We start from the raw sequence: 20736 nt of genomic DNA on the forward strand, positions 1-20736 counted from the left end.
AAAAGATGGTCATCCTGAATCAGTAAACTCTGGCACTTGAGCCAGGATGGAATTCTAATCATTTTCAGATAAAACAAAATTTCTCTACAGGGGTTAAGCAAAACATTCTTAAGACAGAGGTTCAATAGTGCATTATATATAAAAATGATAGCAAAAGGCTGACATTTTTTGTAAATAATCTGTGTGTGAAAACTACAGCATCTACTGCTATTTCTACAAATAATATTTGTACAAATATTCTAAATCGCATGTTTAAAAAAAACTTTTTTTCCAACTGAATGTGAATTTCAAATAGAAATCTGTCCATCCATCTACCTGTCCTTCTCTCTATATGTAGGTATTAACATACATTAATGTGTACATAAATATATACAAACATATGAACTACCAGATATGTTATTTCTTAACATTTCATATAAACCATATTGTGTTAGACTCGTAAATTAGTGGAGCTTGAGGGCACCTTAGAAATGCCAAGTCAAATATTCTCATTTAAAACTGAGGAAACTGAGACCAGAAAAATTAAGAATCCTGGCTATCTGTAGTAAGAAAAAATAAGAACTCAGGGCCCCTGACTGTCATTGCTCCACTTCGCTATTCTCACTTCTTCAGAAGTAATAAGCATGGGTTCATTTAAATTGGGCTAAGAAAAAGTTATTATAAGTTCCTTAATCCAAAGTCTTTTAGTGAACGTACTTCTTGTCCTCACCCCCTGATAAAATGAAGGTCACCTTATGTATACTTGACACGTACATAGGTCACTCACCAGGGCAGATTTCCCAGAGTCTTACAGTAACCCACCCTCAAAGTGATGACACTTTAGCAAGCACAACTATGCTGTGTTCTGTGTGTCATTGGCTTTGTGATCTTACAGTGACATCCTGGAACTGAAGCCGCATTGTGGAGCCCGACGCCTGTGGTCGACTGGTGATTTCCAGTATGGTTCTCAGCAGGATGTCCAGCAGACTGGCCACTATCACATCGATTTCCTCCAACACAGATTTTTCCTTAAGAGAAAAAAAACAACAACAACCACTGTGTTCAGGAAATGGCTACTTAATATGTATATTAATCTCTTTTTAAGAAAGGAGGAAAAACCCCATTTCCAAATATAGGGTCAAAAGTCAGGGAACTCAAGAGCTTGACAAACCCAATCTCACTTAATGTCGTCTATGTTAGTAACTAGATACAGAAAAGAAAGGGACGGACAAGTTAACAGCTTACCCAACAGTGAACAACTTAGTTGTGCAATGGGCACCTGAGATACAAACATAAAAAGTGGGGCAATGTCCTGCAAAGCACACCAGAATGATCCAGAGCACCAGGTATGCTGCTATCATGGTGTGTCACCTTGGGGAACTCAGTTTATCTTTACGGACCTACTTCCTCATTGAAAGCACCTCTGGGTGTTATGAGTCTTTAATTTTTAATGGTGCTTACATCTATTATTCTCATCAATGGAGTGGCACAGGTCATTTTCCAAAATCTTATTTTAAGTATGAAAGCCTAGTCCTATAAAAAATTATTTTTTAAAAATCTACACATGTGAAAATTAAGACTAGACAAATGTCATTAGCTATAGTCCAGATATAATACTAGTAGCCATGGTGCAGATAGCTTTCCCCAAAGCAAAATTACTAATATACACACCTCCCAGGACTTGAGAAACGCAAATTATTCTGTATTGATTGCATGAAGTAGATTTGGGGTATTACACCTGTACAAGATGAAACTCTATAGAAATGTTCCCTACCAAAGAGTGACTTTGTAAATAAAACATTTAGAAGTATTGGTTTCAACGAGCTTTTTGGCTAGTCTTTTATGGTAAATTTTCTTATACTTGCAAGAAAACTACCAAAGTTCCCCCCATCAGATAAGTGTAAAAAATGACTGCAATGCCAAAGTGAAATAAATAGGAAAATTTTTTAAAAATCACCTCCGCTACCACTGATAATTATTTTCAATTTTCTGCAATGAACTATCAAACTTAATTTATATTCTCAGCAATTCCAGTTTGCAAAAACATTCTAACTAGGCAAGGCACAGCTATTCTTTATTGAATTATACACAGGGAGTTTTGAAGTAAAACTAATGACTTCTTCTGTCACTACTCCACCCAGTCCTGGATGACCCTATGTCCTAAGTTCATGGGGTACATAAAAATCAACTGTCCTCCTCTCCCCATGTAGATTTCTCTTATTACACTTTCTTCTGGTCATTTTCTCTCAAGTGCCAATTCCATGCACACAGCACTGAGAACCTATCACTACCATTTTCCCCAGGGTCCCAGGAGAGCTCACTATTGAGTCCTTCAGGAGGTGATCATAATTACTACAAAAATGGGGAAACTTCAGCTTAGTAGTAATAGGGGGGGCAGAAAACCAGGCATCTCAGCAGTTGCTACCCAACTCTGCTTTGCAAAAGCTGTTTCAGGGCCTCCCCGGTGGCGCAGCGGTTGAGCGCTGGGTTGCGAAGCTGCCCGCAACCTCTGCAGCGCCGGTTTGATCCCCGGCTGCTCCCCTGCCACCGGAGGAGGGTCCCACATGGTGTGCAGACCTCTCCTGCCGCCCGCTGCTCCCCTCAGCAGTGTACTTCGGTCCTTCTGCCTGCTCTGCTCCCCACTCTGGCTCTGGTGAATTCTCTCACCCTCCCACGCTTCTGACTGTACCCAGTGCATGTATAAACAAAACAAACAAACAAACAAACAAATAAATAAATAAAACATGCCTCTATAAAAAAAAAAAAAAACAAAAAAAACAAATATCTGTTAAAAAAAAAAAAAAAGCTGTTTCAGATGAGTATAATGCTCAATTAACAGCTGCAGACTGACAGAACTGAAACTGGACATCCTTCATATATTCATTTCACATCAGACCTCCCTGGACCATGAACATGAATACTCAGAGCTGGGGACTTACAAGCAAGCATGTGATTTTCCTCTATTTTCACTGCAGCCTCTAATGCAATTATATTGCATCCAGAGTCAGGAACATTGACAAGAATTCCCAAAGCCATAACAACTCAGTGATTACTGTTGGGGCTGAATTATGGTTGTTGCGAAGATTCTCCAGTCTCCTGGGGCCTTCCTCTGCTTCCACAATCTCCGCAGGCCCAGGCCCAAAGGGCATGGCCAAGCTCTGAGCATCATCATGCAACCTTTCACAGAGTGGGCCAAAAAATACTTCACTTTGCAAGCAGTAATTTATTCTTACCACAGAGCATTCATCATATCAAGATTAAAGACACATGTGGGAGGCTTTGAGATTTCTAATTTTTCTTGCTGGGTATTCAGTTCTTTCTTGAAATACAAGTTTAGGAAACCCAGGTTATTTAGGGTTATAGCAATCCCACAAGGTTCAAAAAATTCCTCCTAAAGAAAAGCAAAAAGTCCAACCCAGCTGGGGTAACTCCTCAGTGAGGTTTCTTTGAGGACTTCTAAAATTTTGTTTCCAGATGCCATTTGATGGGAACTACATGCCATGACCCGTATTTACTTACTGAGCTATTTTTCTTGATGAGGCAAAATACGTTGCTAAGGATACGTGCGCACATGATCAGGTCCTTCTGTTCTTGCAAGTGCATGTGCAGGTGATGTAACACGACAGGCAGGAGGATGTACCGGGAATCTGGAGAGAGAAGCATTAGTGTCACATCTGTAGAGTCCCATGCAAACCGCCTTATCTACTTTACAATCTATTTTTAATAGTGAAATTATTAGCACATGCAGTTAAAAAGGTATTAATTCTCCAAGGTCAATTCTGAGAAACAACCATTCCTTTCCCTAAGTCATGATTCCTGCACTTAGGAGGTCTTTGCTCTTTTCTTGAAATAGGTTTCTGCTGTTGCTGGTGCTTGTGTTACTTTTCTATTTCTGGAATTCTCCATGGTGTGCTTCTCTGGCTATTTCCTGATTTTTCATTACGATCTATCCTTTACTAACTACCTCCTATGGTAGATGAGGATTTAGTTTCTTTACTCCCTTCTTCCCAACCTCTCAAAATATTTATAATTTCAGGGGACAGCAGCATTATAGTTTGGCTGCCATTCTCATTTCCAACACTGGTGCCATTCTGATTTCCAAACCATTGTATATGACCAGATTTTGTTTTTGTTCTTTCTCTCTGAAAACTTAAAAATATTTCTGGTAATTCAAAATTTCATTTCCTTTAAATCTAGAAACTTGCATCCTTCAGCTCTGGGAATTTACCTTGAACTAGCCTTCTAGATTATCCCAACCTCCCGCCCCCCTTTTGTTTTTGGTCTCTCTGGAATGTTGACTACTTTCACATCATTGTCCTCTAATCTTCTCAAATATTTTAAAATATTTTTGTCCAACTTCCTAGGAAATTTCCTTCATCGTGCAGATAAAGATATCCACTTACTCAATTTTCTTATTAATGTATCATAAGTTCAATTTCTAGGAGTTTTTTACTTGCAAGGCCATTTTCAAGGGTGTGTAACCTGTATATTCATGCAGATTACTGTGTTCAGAAGGGTCTCATGAGTGATTTAATGTTCTTGTTACCATCATGATAACTCTTAATAATTTTCAAACAAGAGGTGTTACATTTTCATTATGCAGCCATTCAGTTTATTTCTTTGAATTATCTCTTTTTATAGCTTCCTGTTCTTTTTTCATAGGTGCTGTAACTTGTCTCTCTGGAGAAATCAGAGACTATCCTTTGATTTTTTTTTTCTCCCTGAATTACCTTTGTCTTTCAATTTCTCATCTTTTGTTTCTTCATAGTGGCCTCTGCCTTTCATTTTAGAGGGTTTTTTTTCCAGTTTCTTGTAATCTTTCATTGCCGATTCCTATTTCGAAGTGAAACACTAAAAACACTAAGTGAAAAAGAAACCATAATGTGACCAGGCAAGTTTGTGGACAGCTGAAGCATCTCAGCAGGAAGGGGAGGCATCCAGATATTTAATAGAGGAGGCCCAAATTTCAGAATCTGAGGTGTCATCTCTAGTGCTGGTCAGAGGAAGCTACCAATCTCTTCTCTGGGGAGCATGAACCTATCATCTCTTCGTAATTTGAAATAATGGAAAAAGTGGTTGGTGAGGATGTCTTTGCTTAATTGTGAGGCTCTGTTTACATGGTAGAGTTGGATCCCCCAATTTAGCAGTTTCTGATTCTCCTGAATCAAAGACACATCTTACTCACCTCCCAGAAAGAGTAAACTTTCCTCTTTTTTTTTTTTTCTGAAATGAAAGAGAGATTGGGGCCAGGTGGGGTAGTGTGCTAACTATTCCTTCTACAGAATTTTAACCAATTTTCATATTTCTAGCACCCTTAGTCTTCAGAGAGACCTAGTAATTTAAATTCTTGATTTTTTCTGAAGCCACCCTGAGTTGTCTGCAATTCTATAGTATAAAGTATTTATAGTTATATGTGATTACAGCTATAGCTATAGTTCCATGGCTCTACATGCCTACCAATTCCACATGCCTACCTATTTCAACCTTCTCTTGTCTGCTGTTCATTGCCATGTATCCTTGTAAAATCCATTTATGTCTCTTCTGTGTTGTCATCTCTCCCAATCTCCTAAACTTATGAGGTTATACCTTTTTAAAATTCTTTCACTGACCATAGATACAAAACCCCTTTTAAAATTTTAGGAAATGAATTCCATCAGTATATGAAACAAGTATTACTTCATGATCAGATAATATTTACTCTAAAAACAAGGGTTGTTCATAGAGGGGAAAGCAATCCTATGACATAGGATCTCACTTGGTGAAGCCAACAGACCAAAACGTCAGATTTCACAAGGGTGATCCCAGCTCCCTTTGTGGATTTATAAATAACAAACCTGAATATTAGAAGAAAGTCTGATTTATTCCACCAAGGTCAAGATCTAAAATATTTAGAGAATTTTACCAAACAAGAGGATTTGTGCCTAAAAAGTGGCTCCAGTTTTTAATGCTAGTCTCTCAGCAAATTTTGTTCAGTATGCCTAAACTATTCAAATTTAATTGTATTACAATCCTTTTAAAATTTCTAGTCCATGTGTACTTCATGTGTAACTTTTTAACCAGAAGACAGAACAACTTATTGCTGGATCATGTTTTTTTGCAAATAAAAATACTGATATTCAAAAATAAATAAAAACAAGGGTTATATAACAAGTGAAAATCATAGTAGTATACTTTCGCCGGGGTAGAAAGATAAATATAGTCAATTCTTGCTATTCATGGAAGTTAAGTTCTGTATAGATGCTGGAAACAATTGAACTGAGAATATTAACTCTTCTAGGAAACTATATGGATACACATGTACATATCTGACATAGATCATATACTCTTAAATCCTGAAAACAACTCATCCAGGAAGATCTTATTTCTTTATTCTATAAACAAGGATATAAAGTTCAGAAGTATTAAGTGACTTGCCTGAAGTCATCCCACTAACAAGTCTAAGCTGGGATTCTAACCCTATTAACTGGCTCCAGACCAGAGCTCCTTGCACTATACTGCCCCCTACTGCCTGCATCTTATATGAAAATGGAAATGGAGACAGAGCAAGGCCTCGTTAACCTTGACTGGGAAGGCGTAAATTCTGCATCTCAAATTTTGCACTACTCTGTGTATATCTAAAAATGATGATGAAAGTGCCACAAGTACTGCTTTTGGAGTTACAAATAAATTTTAGCAAGTAAGTGAATCTGCGCATGTAGTTGACCACTCACATCAGCTGTAAGTCTTACATAGATTTGAAATGATAAGGTGATAAGTGAAAAACGGACCTATTCATTATAAATTTCAATCTTTAAAAAGTAACAGTAAATGTTTATTTTTTAACAAGTTGTCAAGGGCACAAAATTATTGTCTATTATATGCCCACCACAGACATATTATTTCTGGGCATGCCCACTTTTAAATGCACTAGTCCCTTTACCTGCTTTGCTTGGTTTTATAAAAGAAAGTCACCTGTGCGACAATTAGATGAATTATTCTTGGTTAATAAAAATTCATGTCTTATAGTTTGAAAAATTACAATGCCACTTGACTCAAGAAAAAAGTAGTATTAGTAGCTCTATAGATATTAAAGAAATTGAACTTTTAGTTAAGAACCCACAAGGAAAATTCCAGGCCCAAGTGGCTTCTATGGATTTTATAAAGACTTTAGAAAGAAATCATATCAAGGCTATACAAATTCTCCTAGAAAACAGAATATACAGGTTATTCAACTAACTCATTTTTTGAGGCTAGCATTTCATATGTTAAAATTAGTGAAGGACATTATAAGACAACTGTAGCCTAATATCCCTTATGAACATAGATGCAAAAACACTAGAAAATTTAGCAAATACAGTATATACATATATAATATTATATATAATATACAAAATAGGGTTCATCCTGGGAATGCAAAGTTGGTTTAACATTTGAAAGTCAATCTATCCATTCACTGCTAAAACTTTTCAAAGAGCTAAAAAGGTAATTTCCTCAAATTGATAAAGGGCATTAATTAATGAAATACTTTCCTTTAGCTACCATGATACTTAATAGTGAAAGATTAAATGCTATGCTTCTCCTTAAGATAAAAAAAAATTGTCAAGGCCTCCCTGGTGGTGCAGGGGGTTGGGCACAGCACTATGGAGCAATCCGAAGCCTCTGCAGCACAAGTTCGATCCCCGGCCGGCCAGGGAGCAACCCACATGGAGCAGCAGACCTCTCCTGTCTTGCCCACTGCTCCCTCAGCAGTGTATTTCAGTCAATCTGACAGTTCTGCTCCCCACTCTGTCTCTGGTGAATCCTCTCACCCCCCATACCTCTGGCCTGTACCCCAGCTCTTGTATGCATAAATAGATGAATCTTAAAAAAAAAAAATGGCAATTTCACCAATTCAATTAACACTGTACTGGATTCCATGAAGTGTTATAAAGCTTATTCATGGAAAAGAATACATGATTCTGCATCCTAATTAAAAAGTCATAAGTAATTCACAACTAGGAAAGGGGCTTTATCAGTGTTTGTCTTACTTCTCTTATTGTCTTTTATTTATTTACTTTTTTTTAGGAGTGAGGTTTGGAGTCTTGTATTTCCTTTAATGCCTGCCAGAGATTTACCAACAACACAAGAAGGGCTGGTCTTAGGTTTACATCAAAACAAACCACATAGGCATAGTCATTCTTAACTTTAAGACAAAGAACACAGAATATTAAAACCTAAACTTTTGAAATAATTCCTTGCAGGTTTCCTTTAAATAGTAAACCTGGCCAGAGTACTTATGTGATTATTTTAAATCAATTGACAAAAAGAACCAAGAAATAGAAACTAAAAGCTTAGATGACTGGAGTCACTACCTAGTGATGTTTAATTATTAAGAAGATAGTTTATTGGATATGTATTTGACTTTTAAAAAATTCAATTTGTAAACAAACAACTTAAAAAATAATGCAAAAAAGGTAAAATAAAATTGGTGCAGTATGTAGAAAAAGAATTATATGATTATCTAGTCTGCAGATTTGCCTTTTCTTCATTATCAACAATGTCAGCCAATGCAAATGATAGAATTGGTGGGTGATTGCCAAACAAGCTGACTGGTTAAAATGCTAATTCTTACCTTTAAAAGAAAATACCTGGACTCATTAAGTAAGTTCAAAGAAACAGAAAACCCACAGTTGAGCAAACACCAACTTTCCATACATTTATTTACCCACAGAATCTATTGTGCAGGTTCTGTCCTTGAAAGGGTCAACAAACTCATATTTCATATCTCTGACAAGGTTTACTGTATTCTGTGTCTTGTTGGGTGTATCAGGGAGTGACTCATTTACTTTTTGTTTTGCCTGTACACACTTGAGTGGACAAAGCCAGTTCCTGCTAGTAATTTCCAGTAGGCGTGGGGCTAGGAAGGAGAAGCATCCTTAGACAAGAATCCTGGCAGTCAGCATCTGTCCACAGGGGCCAGGTGTGTGTGTCCTGTGGTGGGCTGCAAGGATGCTTGTCACTCTACATCAACTGAGCCCCAGCTTGGGCTGGGAGGTAGTGGGACACCCTCTTGGCAGCCTTAGGAGGGGGATTGTGAACTACATGGGCAGGGCTCACACTGCTGCGTGGCTCTGCACTGAGCCATGGGTTGCACAGAAGCACCAGCATGGCAGAAAATCTGAAATCAGAGCTGGTTTAGACCTCCCTGAATTAAGCACCTGAAGTAAAGTTTCAGTGTCGTAAAAGTAGCAAAACCATTCAACAAGTCTTTCAAACAGTGGAGGATAGATAACCTGAGTGAAAGGACTGGAGATGATTCAGAGGCTACATTCTCATGCAGAAACCATGAAGGATCACAAAGGAAAATAACAGTGGCAGCCTAGGATGACCCTGAGTGTAGCTGACAGATCTCAGATCTCACCCACTGGAATTATCCCACCCTGTGGACTGCCACAGGGGTTCCTTCCTGTAGCTTGATGGATTCTGCATGCACTTCTTACTTTTGTTAACTGCTCTGTTCCCGGTCTGTCCCCCCTCACCACACACATGCGTGCACGCACACACACACACACACTCCATTGCTCTGTTGTCATATTCATGCTCCTCCATAGCTCAAAAGTTGCTTTTCTAACAAAATTATTTTTTAATTATTACATCATTTATTCAACAGCTATTGCTACATTACCCTAATCCCCTGCATATGGTACAGTACAGAGCATTCATTCAAGCATTTCAAGCATCTACTACTACCAAGGACTGTTAAGTAAGTTGGAGATAAAATTGAGTTAAACTGAGTCCTGAAGGGAAAATGGGGAGATTCAGAGAAAAGCAGAAGACAGTGGGTCCCAAGCGGGGTGAGGTAATGATGTGGGACAGGCAGGTGGGTGGGACCAGATCACGAGCCTGGAATATCTGGCATGTTTCCTCAGAACAGAACAGAACAACTGGGATGAGTAAAGGCACTGAGAGTTGTATCATCCAGAGAGAGTAACTGAATGGGAACTTGGCTGAAATAGATGGAGACGAGAATGGAGATATGAAAAGCAGGTATAGAAATGACTGAGGCAGGTCCAATCAGGTGGCAGTGTTTGGAGATGTGGCAGGTGGCGTGGCCAGATATGAGAGATGCTGTGGAGGCCAGGATGATGGTTGTAGATGAAAAGACAAAAGGGAGAAGAGGTTTCTGAGGTTCCTAGGTGAATGGTGTTATCATATGCTGAAATGGGGAGGAGCCGATATACAGAGAAAATAGTTGGGATTTCCATTTCAGATAGACTGAGATTAAGGGCCCGTGAGACATCCCTGAGAGATGCTGAGAGAACTGATGGTTACACAGGTTTGGACCTCACAGAAGATATCTGGTGTAAAAACAATAATTTGAGGGCTGAGTGGCACATGGACTACTATCTGAGGTTAAATGGGTGGACTGAACCCCAATATTCATCAAGTCTCCCTGTTGCACAGTACCTTATACCTCATAAATTACCCCCAGCACACATGCTATTGTTCTTTATCAGTTACTTAATTAACATCTCTCAAGCCATACTGTCAGCCTTCTGAGGGCAGGGACTCCCCGTTTAATTTACTATAACACTTCTAACATAAAACCTGGAATGGGTAGGCCCACAATAATAATTTGTTGAATCAATTCATGGATTAATGAACCACACCAGTTCTGCCATATGAGAGGCAACTGAAATGAAGCCTGACATTTCTGTCTTCATACCTTAACACTGCTGAAATGGGAAGCAAGTGCAACACACATGACCACAGTCCAGGTTACAATGCCTCCATGTGCTGGTGCTCGCCCTGAGCTACGTGGACAATGCAGCCAGTCCCAACAACTTGCAGGGACACAAACCAGGGCAACTGCTGGTGGTGCTGGGAACATGACACACATCCTGGTCTTGTACCCCCTCCCACTGGAGGTATGTGTAATTGTGGGTAACATACATGTAAGCAATGAAAAGAAGGCAGGTATACCCTTTCCACTATAATGTTTGCTTATGCCAATTGTATGACAAGCTGAGAATAAGGTAGGAGAGCAAAATTTAAGTTGGGTCTTGAGGATGCAAAGTAGTTATCATGCAGCTTTCCAGAGGCTCTGCCTGTCTCTGGTTATGCAGCCCTATACTACTCCTCTCTGCTCTCACCTGCCCCCACCACCCACCTGCCTCCTTTATATTTCAACTCTATAACTTTTAGTCACTGCCAAAGTGGTCTTCTACAATATCACGGAGGCCCTTTCCTGACCTTGAGGAATGGGAAGAAAAGAACTATGGGGAAAGAGGGAGAAAGGAGTTGCTCCATTTTTATAGATTAAATATGTCTATCTAGACTTCAGATGATTTAGACATGACAATCTACTTGAATACCAAAATCTTAGCTATTTCCTTCAGATCTGTCCAGATAACCTGGAGTCTGACCTGACATGTGGGACTAAAGGGATGATCCACCTGCCTGGCTGAGGGAAAGCTCCTTATGCCCACTCTGTCCAGATATTATGGTGCCAGAGTGACCCTCAACTCAACCTGGCTGGTCTCCCTCTGACTTTTTTTCATTCTGTTGCTAACCTTTGTCTATGTCCCTTTCTCTGTCCTCTCTGTATTATTTCTAATCTCAGCTTAACCAGCAGTGTTCATAACCATGCTGCCTCCTTCACATGCCTCCTCTCCTTGGAATTTGTAATGGTTTTTAATTGTCAACTTGACTGTCATGGGGTGACAGATATTTGGATAAACATTTCTTAGGTGTGTCTGTGAGAGCCTTTCTGGATGAGAGTAACATCTCAGTGGCAAACTGAGCAATGCAGATGCAGTGGACTCCTAAAGGGAATAAAAAATGATGTAAGGGGGAATTTGCTCTATCTGTGTTTGAGTTGGGAAGTCAGTTTTCTCCCACATTCAAACTTGGTCTGGAACTTTCAGGCCTTCAGAATCAGAACCTCACCACTGGCTCTCCTGGGTCTCTGACTTACTGACTGCAGATCTGAGGACTTCTTAGTTCACATAATCCCATGAACCAATTCCTTATAATAAATATTTCATATGTATAATAAACAATATAGGGCCTCGCCGGTGGTGCAGCGGGTTGAGCACAGCGCTGGGAAACTGTCAGCAGCCTCTGCAGCGAGGGTTTGATTCCTGGCAGGCCAGGGAGATTCCCACATGGCGTGGGAGACCTCTCCAGTTGCTCCCACTGCTCCCCTGAGCAGTGCTTTCGGTCAGTCTGCCTGTTCTGCTTCCCACTCTGTCTCTGGTGAATCCTCTCACCCTCCTGCACTTCTGGCCTGTACCCCAGCTCTTGTATAAATAAAAAATAAATATTTAAAAAAATAAACAATATACATACATACATACACCTTATTGGGTCTGTTTCTCTAGAAAAACCTAATTTATACAAGATCCTAGCATCAAAAAAAAAAAAAAAAGAAAAGAAAAGAAAGGATTGGAACTTTCTCTTCTAGGAGGCTTGTAACATCTAAGATTTTTTTCTCTAAAATGTTTTGAAATTCAATTCTTAAAATGTGGGCCAAATTGTACTCTATATTCCTTTCTCTGACTAATATGAATCCCCCAGAAAATGAGGTCACTTTCTTAGACTTTTCTCATCTCTATTATCACTAACCAGTTCTTTGCTGATCAGAATTAAGCTCAGAGTGCAGCTGGCTTCATCATACTGTTCTGAGAAATAGAACTGTCATTAAGGTCGGTCAAGAAATTAGTACTTTATCTTCGGCTGAATACATATCCAGTGGATGCTTTGTAATGTCATTCTCCATATTTCATCTTGCCTGCTTCAGTTTTATAATATTAATCAGGAAAATGTCATTTGTAACTTCCGTCTAGCCAAGATGTGTGAGCTCACATAACTGTAGCAAGTCTGTGTTTCATTTCTTTACTTTCAATAAAGAAACAAAATTCATAAATTTCTAAGGGCTTTTTACCTTCCCAAATGAAGCTAAGCCATTATCATTTTTGAGACTGTTTTACCCTGTGTTTGTGATACGTAGAGTAACAGGTCCCCAAATACAGTCACATCTTAAATTCCAGAAGTTGTGACTATGTTGTGGTAAAATTGACTTCATATTTAGGACTAAATTAAGAATCTTGAGACAGAGGAATTATCCTGGATTATCTGGTAGATGTGATATAAACACAGGGGGTTCTTGTAAGTGAAGAGGCAAGAGATTCACTATCAGAGAGATCTGAAAAGGCCATGCTGCCAGCTTTAAAGATGGAGGAAGGGGCCATAAGCAAGGAATTCAGGTGGCCTTTAAAAGACAATAGGCAAGAAAACAATATTCTCTCCTACATAATCCACAAAAGAATTCAGTTCTGCCAACACCATGATTTTAGAGCATTTTGAACTTCTGCCTTACAAAAATGTAAAATACAAAGCATGTATGACTTTCAGTCACTACGTTTGTAGTAACTTACAGCAGCAATAGAAAATGAATACATGAAAACTATCTAAAACTTGAGTTTTGTTTCATTATATTGTGGTGATATACTTCATACTTCCTGGATAAATTTTATCCATTATGTCAATTGGTTATAATTACTTCTCAGAAACTATGACAAAACTGAGATAACCGAATTTCAAACACTTTAAAAAAAACATCATTACTTTCTTGCAGAAAGTGTGTGCACTTTTTTTTCTAAGCAGAGGTCAAAAGTATTAGCTTTAACCCTTGTCAGTGGACTATTACTTGAACTTCTTTTACTATAGTGCTTTGCACCCCCACCCCTAATGTTGTGAGCAACACCATTTTATATGGTCTCCCTGTGTACCCCTACAGTTAGACAGAATCTACTTATTCTTGTGAGATGTACCACGGCCCTTAAGGGGATCACATTCTCCTCTTAACCACAGACTGAGACATCCTATCCTGTTCTCTGACAACACCTATGGATACTGTCTCTTGTATTGCACAACTTCCTTCCATGCTAACATTTCATCTTTCAAGTGGACAACACAGATCTGCCCCTTCTATCACGTAAGTCCATAGTTTCTGACTTCGAATTTTGGAGCTATGAGACATACTTTCCAGGTTTCCCTAACAGTATTGTGGGGTCACATGTGATTAGAATAGAGGGTAGTTTGAACCTTGGAACACTCTCATTCACACTTGCTGTTTTTCCCATGGAAGGAAACTCCACCCTCTAGTGCCCTGTCATTTCACCATGACAGTCTCTGTTTTCAATGGTGAGTCTTAATCATCAAACCAAGCCTCAGCCCCCTGAAGCCTTGATAAAAGTCTTTCTGCATTTTAGTATCTTTGTGTGCTTATAAGTGTTTGGCTGATTGAGAGATGCTTTTACTTCTCCACAAGTTTATGTTTTTTTTTTTTTTTTAAAGATTTGCCGCTGACCAGCACAGCAGTAGACGATGAGGCCGTCTCAGGGTTGAGAGAAGCGTGCAGGGTGGTCAGGGCGTTGGCGAAAGAAATGACAGACACACTTCAAGAGAGTGAAAATCTGAGTGTAATTTTCGTTGAGTTGGTGATCAGTATATAAATGTTTTCTAAGAGCATAGGAATGGTGAACATCAGTGAATGAAATCAACTTGCTTATAGGTTTTGCTTATTATTGACAGGGCAGTGATTTACATCTGGACCCAGGCGCATTCCTAAGTAGTTAGGCTATTAATTTTGTCTTTTGTTTTATATAATTACATTTTCTCCTAGCTAACCACTAAATTCCTTAATCATTATTAATTATAACAGGTGGACTTATTATTTTTTTATGTAATAACATTTTTTCATTAAGGATCAAAGCTAAGGAATTTTAACATATAACATAGCAATTATTGAACTAACAATTTTGTTGTTACACAAGGTTTAGTGGTGTTTCATTTGACTCATTCTTGTTACTAGATTTCACATGTTTCTTTAATTTAGCAATCAAAGACCTTTATAGAAGAGAAGGAAGAAGTTTTAGAAAGAGAGTGAAGGGATAAAGTTTGCAGGTTTGAGGAGACTAGATAAAGCTCCTTTTGGTCAGCATTATTGTGGTGGCTCCTGGTGGTCGTTATCTTTTGATAGGTATCTGTCTTATCTATGTCTTCAGGGAGTTTGCTGTTCTCCCCCTGCTTCAGGGAGTTTTGCTGTTCTCCCCCTGGGCACTGGTTCCTTGCCCAGCCAGACCTAGGGACCGTGGGGAAAGCCATTAGCCCAAAGGTCACTGCAGGGGGAGGTGCAGCAAAGATTTACTTATTTATGCATACAAGAGCTGGGGTACAGGCCAGAGATGCTGGGGGAGGGTGAGAGGATTCACCAGAGACAGAGTGGGGAACAGAACAGACAGACTAAATGAAATACACTGCTGAGAGGAGCAATGGGCAAGACAGGAGAGGTCTGCTGTGCCGTGTGGGTTGCTCCTTGGCCAGCTAGGGGATTGAACTCGTGCCGCAGAGGCTGCAGATTGCTTCATAGTGCGGTGCTTAACCCCTTGCGCCAACAGGGATGCCTGGTTTACGCTTTTTTACCATTACCCTCTGCAGATAGCATTCTGCATAACACAAGAAGTAAGTTTCCCCTTCACCTCTTCTTTCTCCCTAACCTCAGTGTTGTGCTCACCAATCTCTCAAATTTGGCTCCAGATCTCTCCTCCAGGCCACTGGCATACACCCTCCAGGGTCCGTTTTCCCTGGATCCCTTGAATTCTTCCATCCCAACTCAATAAATGATTATATTATATCTCACAAAGACCCGATATCTTTCTCCTAGACCCTGGCAGATTCTCTTTCTATCTCTTTAGTCCTGATTTCTCTACCACCTACTGAGCATCAATAATCAACAAGAAACTGAGCATCAATAATCAACAAGGAACATTAAAAAAACACAATTATAAGAAGAAAAAAAGCACATCTTACACCACAGCTACTTGTGATTAGAATGAATAATTTAATCATCAGGGTTTTTATTCTTTCTAGAAATCAAATTTTAATAGCCATATTTTTGTATTTGGGGCTACTTAATAAATACATTCTACCACCCAAATATACAATGCTTTTCAAAAGGTTTTCTGTTTCTATTTTGTAGTTGCTTCTGCTGACCTATAATTTACAGGATATAAGTACTGGCTTTCTAGAGACAGTTTCACCCAAGAACCTCCCCACCCTACCTGGGTTGGTGTAAAGCTGGCTTTCCACAGTTTTGCCAATGCACTGCAGCTTCACAGCCTGCAGGGAATCGTCCACGTGCACAATGGTTGGCAGACTGCCCAGCGTGTCCTGGACTAAGTTGGCCACTTCTCGGACATCAAAGAGCTTCAACAGCTCTGAGTACACAGCTGGGAAGGAGCTCAGAAACACGGCCTTAAAAAGAAGAAATTTATATCAAGCCCAGATAGGTCATGAGAAATTAGTTGTAAAATGTCAATGAATTTGAGACTGAAAAATATTTTTGAATGGTAAGAATATGCATGCAAGATATTTCTGGCACCTACAGCTCATAGAGCAAATTTTCTTTAGAAAGTGCAGCAAAACAGGATAATTTTTTGACATGTGTAAAGTGCAACATAATCAAAATTGGGAAATTCTAGATAATCACTAACAGTAGCAAGACAATTGGCAAAAATAACACAGATTCAGCAAATTACAGCATGATCAAATGAAAAGAATGCCCAAACCAGAACTAGAAAGTAGTGATTTAGATTACATTTCTTTTTGAGGCGTTTTCTTAAGTGCTTATTTAAATCTCACTTACCTTTAAGAAACCAAACACGTTAATTCCCTAAGGCACTCAATTTATGACGAAAGAAAAAAAAGCATAACAGGGCATTGGAAGATCTAGATAATACATAGCCTAGCTTTGCTTCTAATCACTGTATGACCCTTGAATAAGTCATTTTAGCCCCCTTAGTTTCAGCTTCAACATTTGTAAAATGAAAAGATCATTGGAACAATCCCTTTGGTTGCTTCAAGATTTAGTGTAAACTTAAAACTATGTACTAAGCACAATATTCTTCACATAAAGAAACCTGATAATCATCTTATAAGGGAAAAAAATGAAGCTAACAGCAAGAGTAAGAGGTGAAACAAATTCATTCTTTTAAAATTCCACAAAAGAAGGACAAGGGAAAGAAAGGTCCACCAGCCTGAGTTCTACCAGGAGGCACATACTTGAAATATGCTCAGAGCCAGTGAGGTCTGACACCAGCAGAAAACAGACTGAGTCAATATGTGCTGCTGTTGATTCAAATACAGAATCCAATTCAAATTTGTGGGTTTGGGTATTTACTTACAGAGCAGCAGCAAAAACATCTCAAAGAGGGAAGATCTGCTTTTGCTACCAGAGCCATCAAAAAGCTTAAGGTGCTATGGCTAACAGCCATGTTCTCCTTGACTCTTAAAACTTAGATTCATTTGAATGAGTTTAAAATGAATAACTTAGTATGTCTTATTAAAGACTGTATTTATGTAACCTTCATTTCACTCTGCAAAAGGCTGAGTCATACAGTGAAGTTTAAAAAAATAAAGTGAACCCAGCTTTCTGATTACTGAAAAGTCAACTAAGTTTTCTTCAGGAATTCTTTCATTTATTTATTAATTTTTTTATTTATACCTCTTTCCTTCAAAAAAGCATTTGAATGTGCCTGCAGTGCCACATCCAGATTTAAAAAGGATAAAGGAATTAACACTTTCTCATGAGGGCAGAGAGTTGTAACCAGACATCTGAACCAATGATAAAATGAAAGTACAATTGTGTTGTGGCCTTCCTGATAGACTGGATAAAGAGACAAAGATAATCATTAGAAATTTGAGCTAGAGTCTTGGGCATCAATTCCTGTCATTCCTTTTCTTGTCTTAGGTTCCTATGGTGGGATCAATCTACCGAATGTGAAACCAGGAGCCACACCACAGCGCTCAGTCATCCAGCAGTCCTGCCCAGGACAGGGCCCTCAAAGACAGAGTCATTGCGACCTGGCGTTAGGCCAGGATGACTAAATAAGCCTCTCCTAGGACCAGGATGGCCAGATATGTGGAGGGTGTCCCCTGATCCAACATGAAAGGTTGCTAGCATGGATGTTCTGCCTCCAGGAGACAGGATGTGCCCTGAGATGCATTCCATATGGAAAACAGAGCAAGTTAACTGGGTTTCTCGCTTTTAGGAAGCCTACTAGTAAAACTTGGACCAATGGATATCTTGGTTCTGGAGATAGCAGAGTTTGAGATGATCTCCAATACCTTTGTCCCATGGTTAGGTTATATTACTTGGCAAAAAGGACCTTACAGATATCATCTACTAGTGAGTTGATCTTAAAATCATCCAGATGTGTGTGACCTAATCACATTAGCCCTTAAAATAGGAGTTTTTCTCTGGCTTGTGACGGGCAAAACCAGAGAGATTTGGAGATGAGAAGGACATACTGTTGCTGGCTTTGATGATAGAGAGGTCACTTAGGAATGAGGTGGCCTCTGGAAACTGAGGGCTCCCTTCTTTTCCCCTACCCCAAAATGATAGCCACAAGGAAATGGGAATCTAACCCATACAAACACAAGGGAACTGAATTTCTGCTAAAAGTTTAAAAGATCTTGAAAGTAAATGCTTCCCCAGAGCCATGACATAAGCCATCAAACCCAATACTTTGATTTTGGCTACAGCAGACCAGAAGAAAAATTCTAACCAAGCCTCTGACCTACAGAACTATGAGTTAATAAATGGGTATTATTTTAAGTTATTAAGTATATCTTCCTTTGTTATATACCAATTGACAAGTAACACTCAATCAGATTAGTGGAACCTTTCTTCTTGGAAGAGAGAGCTATGAAGGTATAGGGTCAAAAAAGAACCTGAAATGGGTAGAAGTGCATAGCATTCTCCTTGTCTCTATAAACAGAGACACAAAGCCTCCTACTTATGCAGACAACCAAGCACCTGGTCATTTTATATGAATTTTTTCTTAGCATCAAACTAAAATACAATTTTCACACCAAAATCTACAAGGGATACTATACAAAATAATAGAGAATGACTTCAACAGAGTTTATGAAGATAGAAACTTTCTGTATACCTTTTATATATTACCTCCTAATGAGAAGCTAGGAGCAGAAAAAGACAGATTAAATATGATTCTTGGAAGGTGCTAAAGTTGTTTCACTAACTTGATTAAATAGAACTTAGACATCAAGAGCAGAGGAAGCCACTACAGTAAACAGATGAAAGGAGAGAGGCTCTATACCTGTACCTGAGCAGCCCCAGGCATCTCAGAGGACTGCTAGGTTTAGTGGAAACAAAACTAAGGTAAATGAATAGTTCTCAGAATTTAAAGACGGAAAAATTCTCTTAAATCTCTGTGAAGGCATATCAGTGAAAAATCACAACTTGAGGTTACTCCTAAGGGTAAGAAAATATTTTTCTGATGTGAACTCAATCCGTTTTATTCCTGTAACTGACAACAATTAAAAAGAAAAAAAAATCTCAAAATGAAAACTTAAATTTTCAATAGCTTTTGTAGAAATATCAAACTTCTGAGAAATTTGATCTAAAGGAATACAAACTAACTTGTTGGATTATCCTTTTCAAATATCAACTGCTGAGAGCAGGGTTTGGCTATAGGCAATCTGACATTGAGGACTCTGGCAAATTCCTAAAGTGCAGCTATTGCAACACTGAAGACAGAGGTCAAAATAACATTAAAAGGCCTGAAGTGTATCCTGGCCCAGATGGAAGATCAGTTCACTTCTGCAAGAAGAGAGTAACAAGAACAGCTTCCAAAGAATCAGAAAAGCATGGCACTATTATCGGAAGACTGCTACATTTCTGGTGTTTTATCACTATGTATTATTCCTTTCAACTTGCAAATGGCACTGAATTATAACAATCATTTTGGAACCTACTTTTTCTTCCTATCTCCCATTTTATGTCCCAATTCTTAATAAGCCTCTAATCTCCAGGGAACGACAGCAAAAAGCTGCTTCCCAATCTGACTGACTTTTAACCAAGTTATTAGAATTAAAACTGTACAAAAAGGATTAAGACAGTGTAGAGAAAGATATTCAGAATAAACTCTCAGACCATGTTCAAGGCCATGCTATTTGGAAAGTGGACAAGGTTCCTGTTCTTAACGGAAAACATGTGGAACTACTCCCGGTAATAGTATTTGGCAGCAGTTGCTCAGCATTGGTTATATAAGATCAGTCCTGGGAAGATTAGAATCAAGTTAAATAACACAAAATAACACACAGTTTAGTTGAGTCCAATACAATGACTCTCAAATTGACAGATTAAAGTGCAGTGCAAAGCGTGGGGAAAACAACTTCAATACATTGGCTCTAGCCTAATTCCTTCCCCAAGGCTGGCAGTGACAGAGCATCTAATCATCAGTAGGTGAACACCTACTGGAGTGCAGGCTAAGGAACCAAAAGACTCTCCCTCAGAGTGAGGGCGGCCTGAGGAAAGCAGCCCAGGCTCTGCTAGCACTAGAAGCTGGGGTACTTTTTAAGTCTAGGCAGCTAAGCTACACTTCTGAACTGGAACTATGAATTTCTCGTGGAAAAAAAAAAAATCAAGCTGATACAGAAAAATAAATAAACAAGACTTATTTTTCTTCTATTCAGCACAGATGAAGAAAAATTACCTGTGATTGAGACAGTGCTCCAGATCCTTTGCTCTCTTGAGAAAGAAAGAAACGCACCGACATTAACAGCTCCTGGATGCAACAGCGAAACTCCTCTTCATTTTGTCCACCAGTGGCAAGGGAGAAGAGCCTCCGAGATTGAACTATATACTTAAAAATATATTCTTGTGCCTTAAAACAAACAATTATAAAGTCAGTTTCAAAGGAGACCAAG

At 39.0% G+C, this 20736-nt stretch overlaps 1 protein-coding gene across 1 annotated transcript in view; it reads right to left on the bottom strand.

The window, feature by feature from the left end:
- The window catches only part of DOCK4 (dedicator of cytokinesis 4), a 397824-nt gene that overhangs the window by 116202 nt on the left and 260886 nt on the right, over positions 1-20736 (bottom strand). The window contains exons 22-25 of the mRNA XM_054692564.1: positions 20523-20693; positions 16065-16257; positions 3499-3626; positions 873-1007 (exon numbers count right to left, since the gene is read on the bottom strand). Of these exons, the coding sequence (XP_054548539.1) occupies positions 873-1007; positions 3499-3626; positions 16065-16257; positions 20523-20693 (627 nt within the window). The remainder of the gene's footprint in view (positions 1-872; positions 1008-3498; positions 3627-16064; positions 16258-20522; positions 20694-20736) is intronic.

Source organism: Talpa occidentalis, unplaced genomic scaffold, assembly GCF_014898055.3.
Source record: "Talpa occidentalis isolate TD23 unplaced genomic scaffold, MPIMG_talOcc4v2.1, whole genome shotgun sequence".
NCBI classification, from domain to species: Eukaryota; Metazoa; Chordata; class Mammalia; order Eulipotyphla; family Talpidae; genus Talpa; species Talpa occidentalis.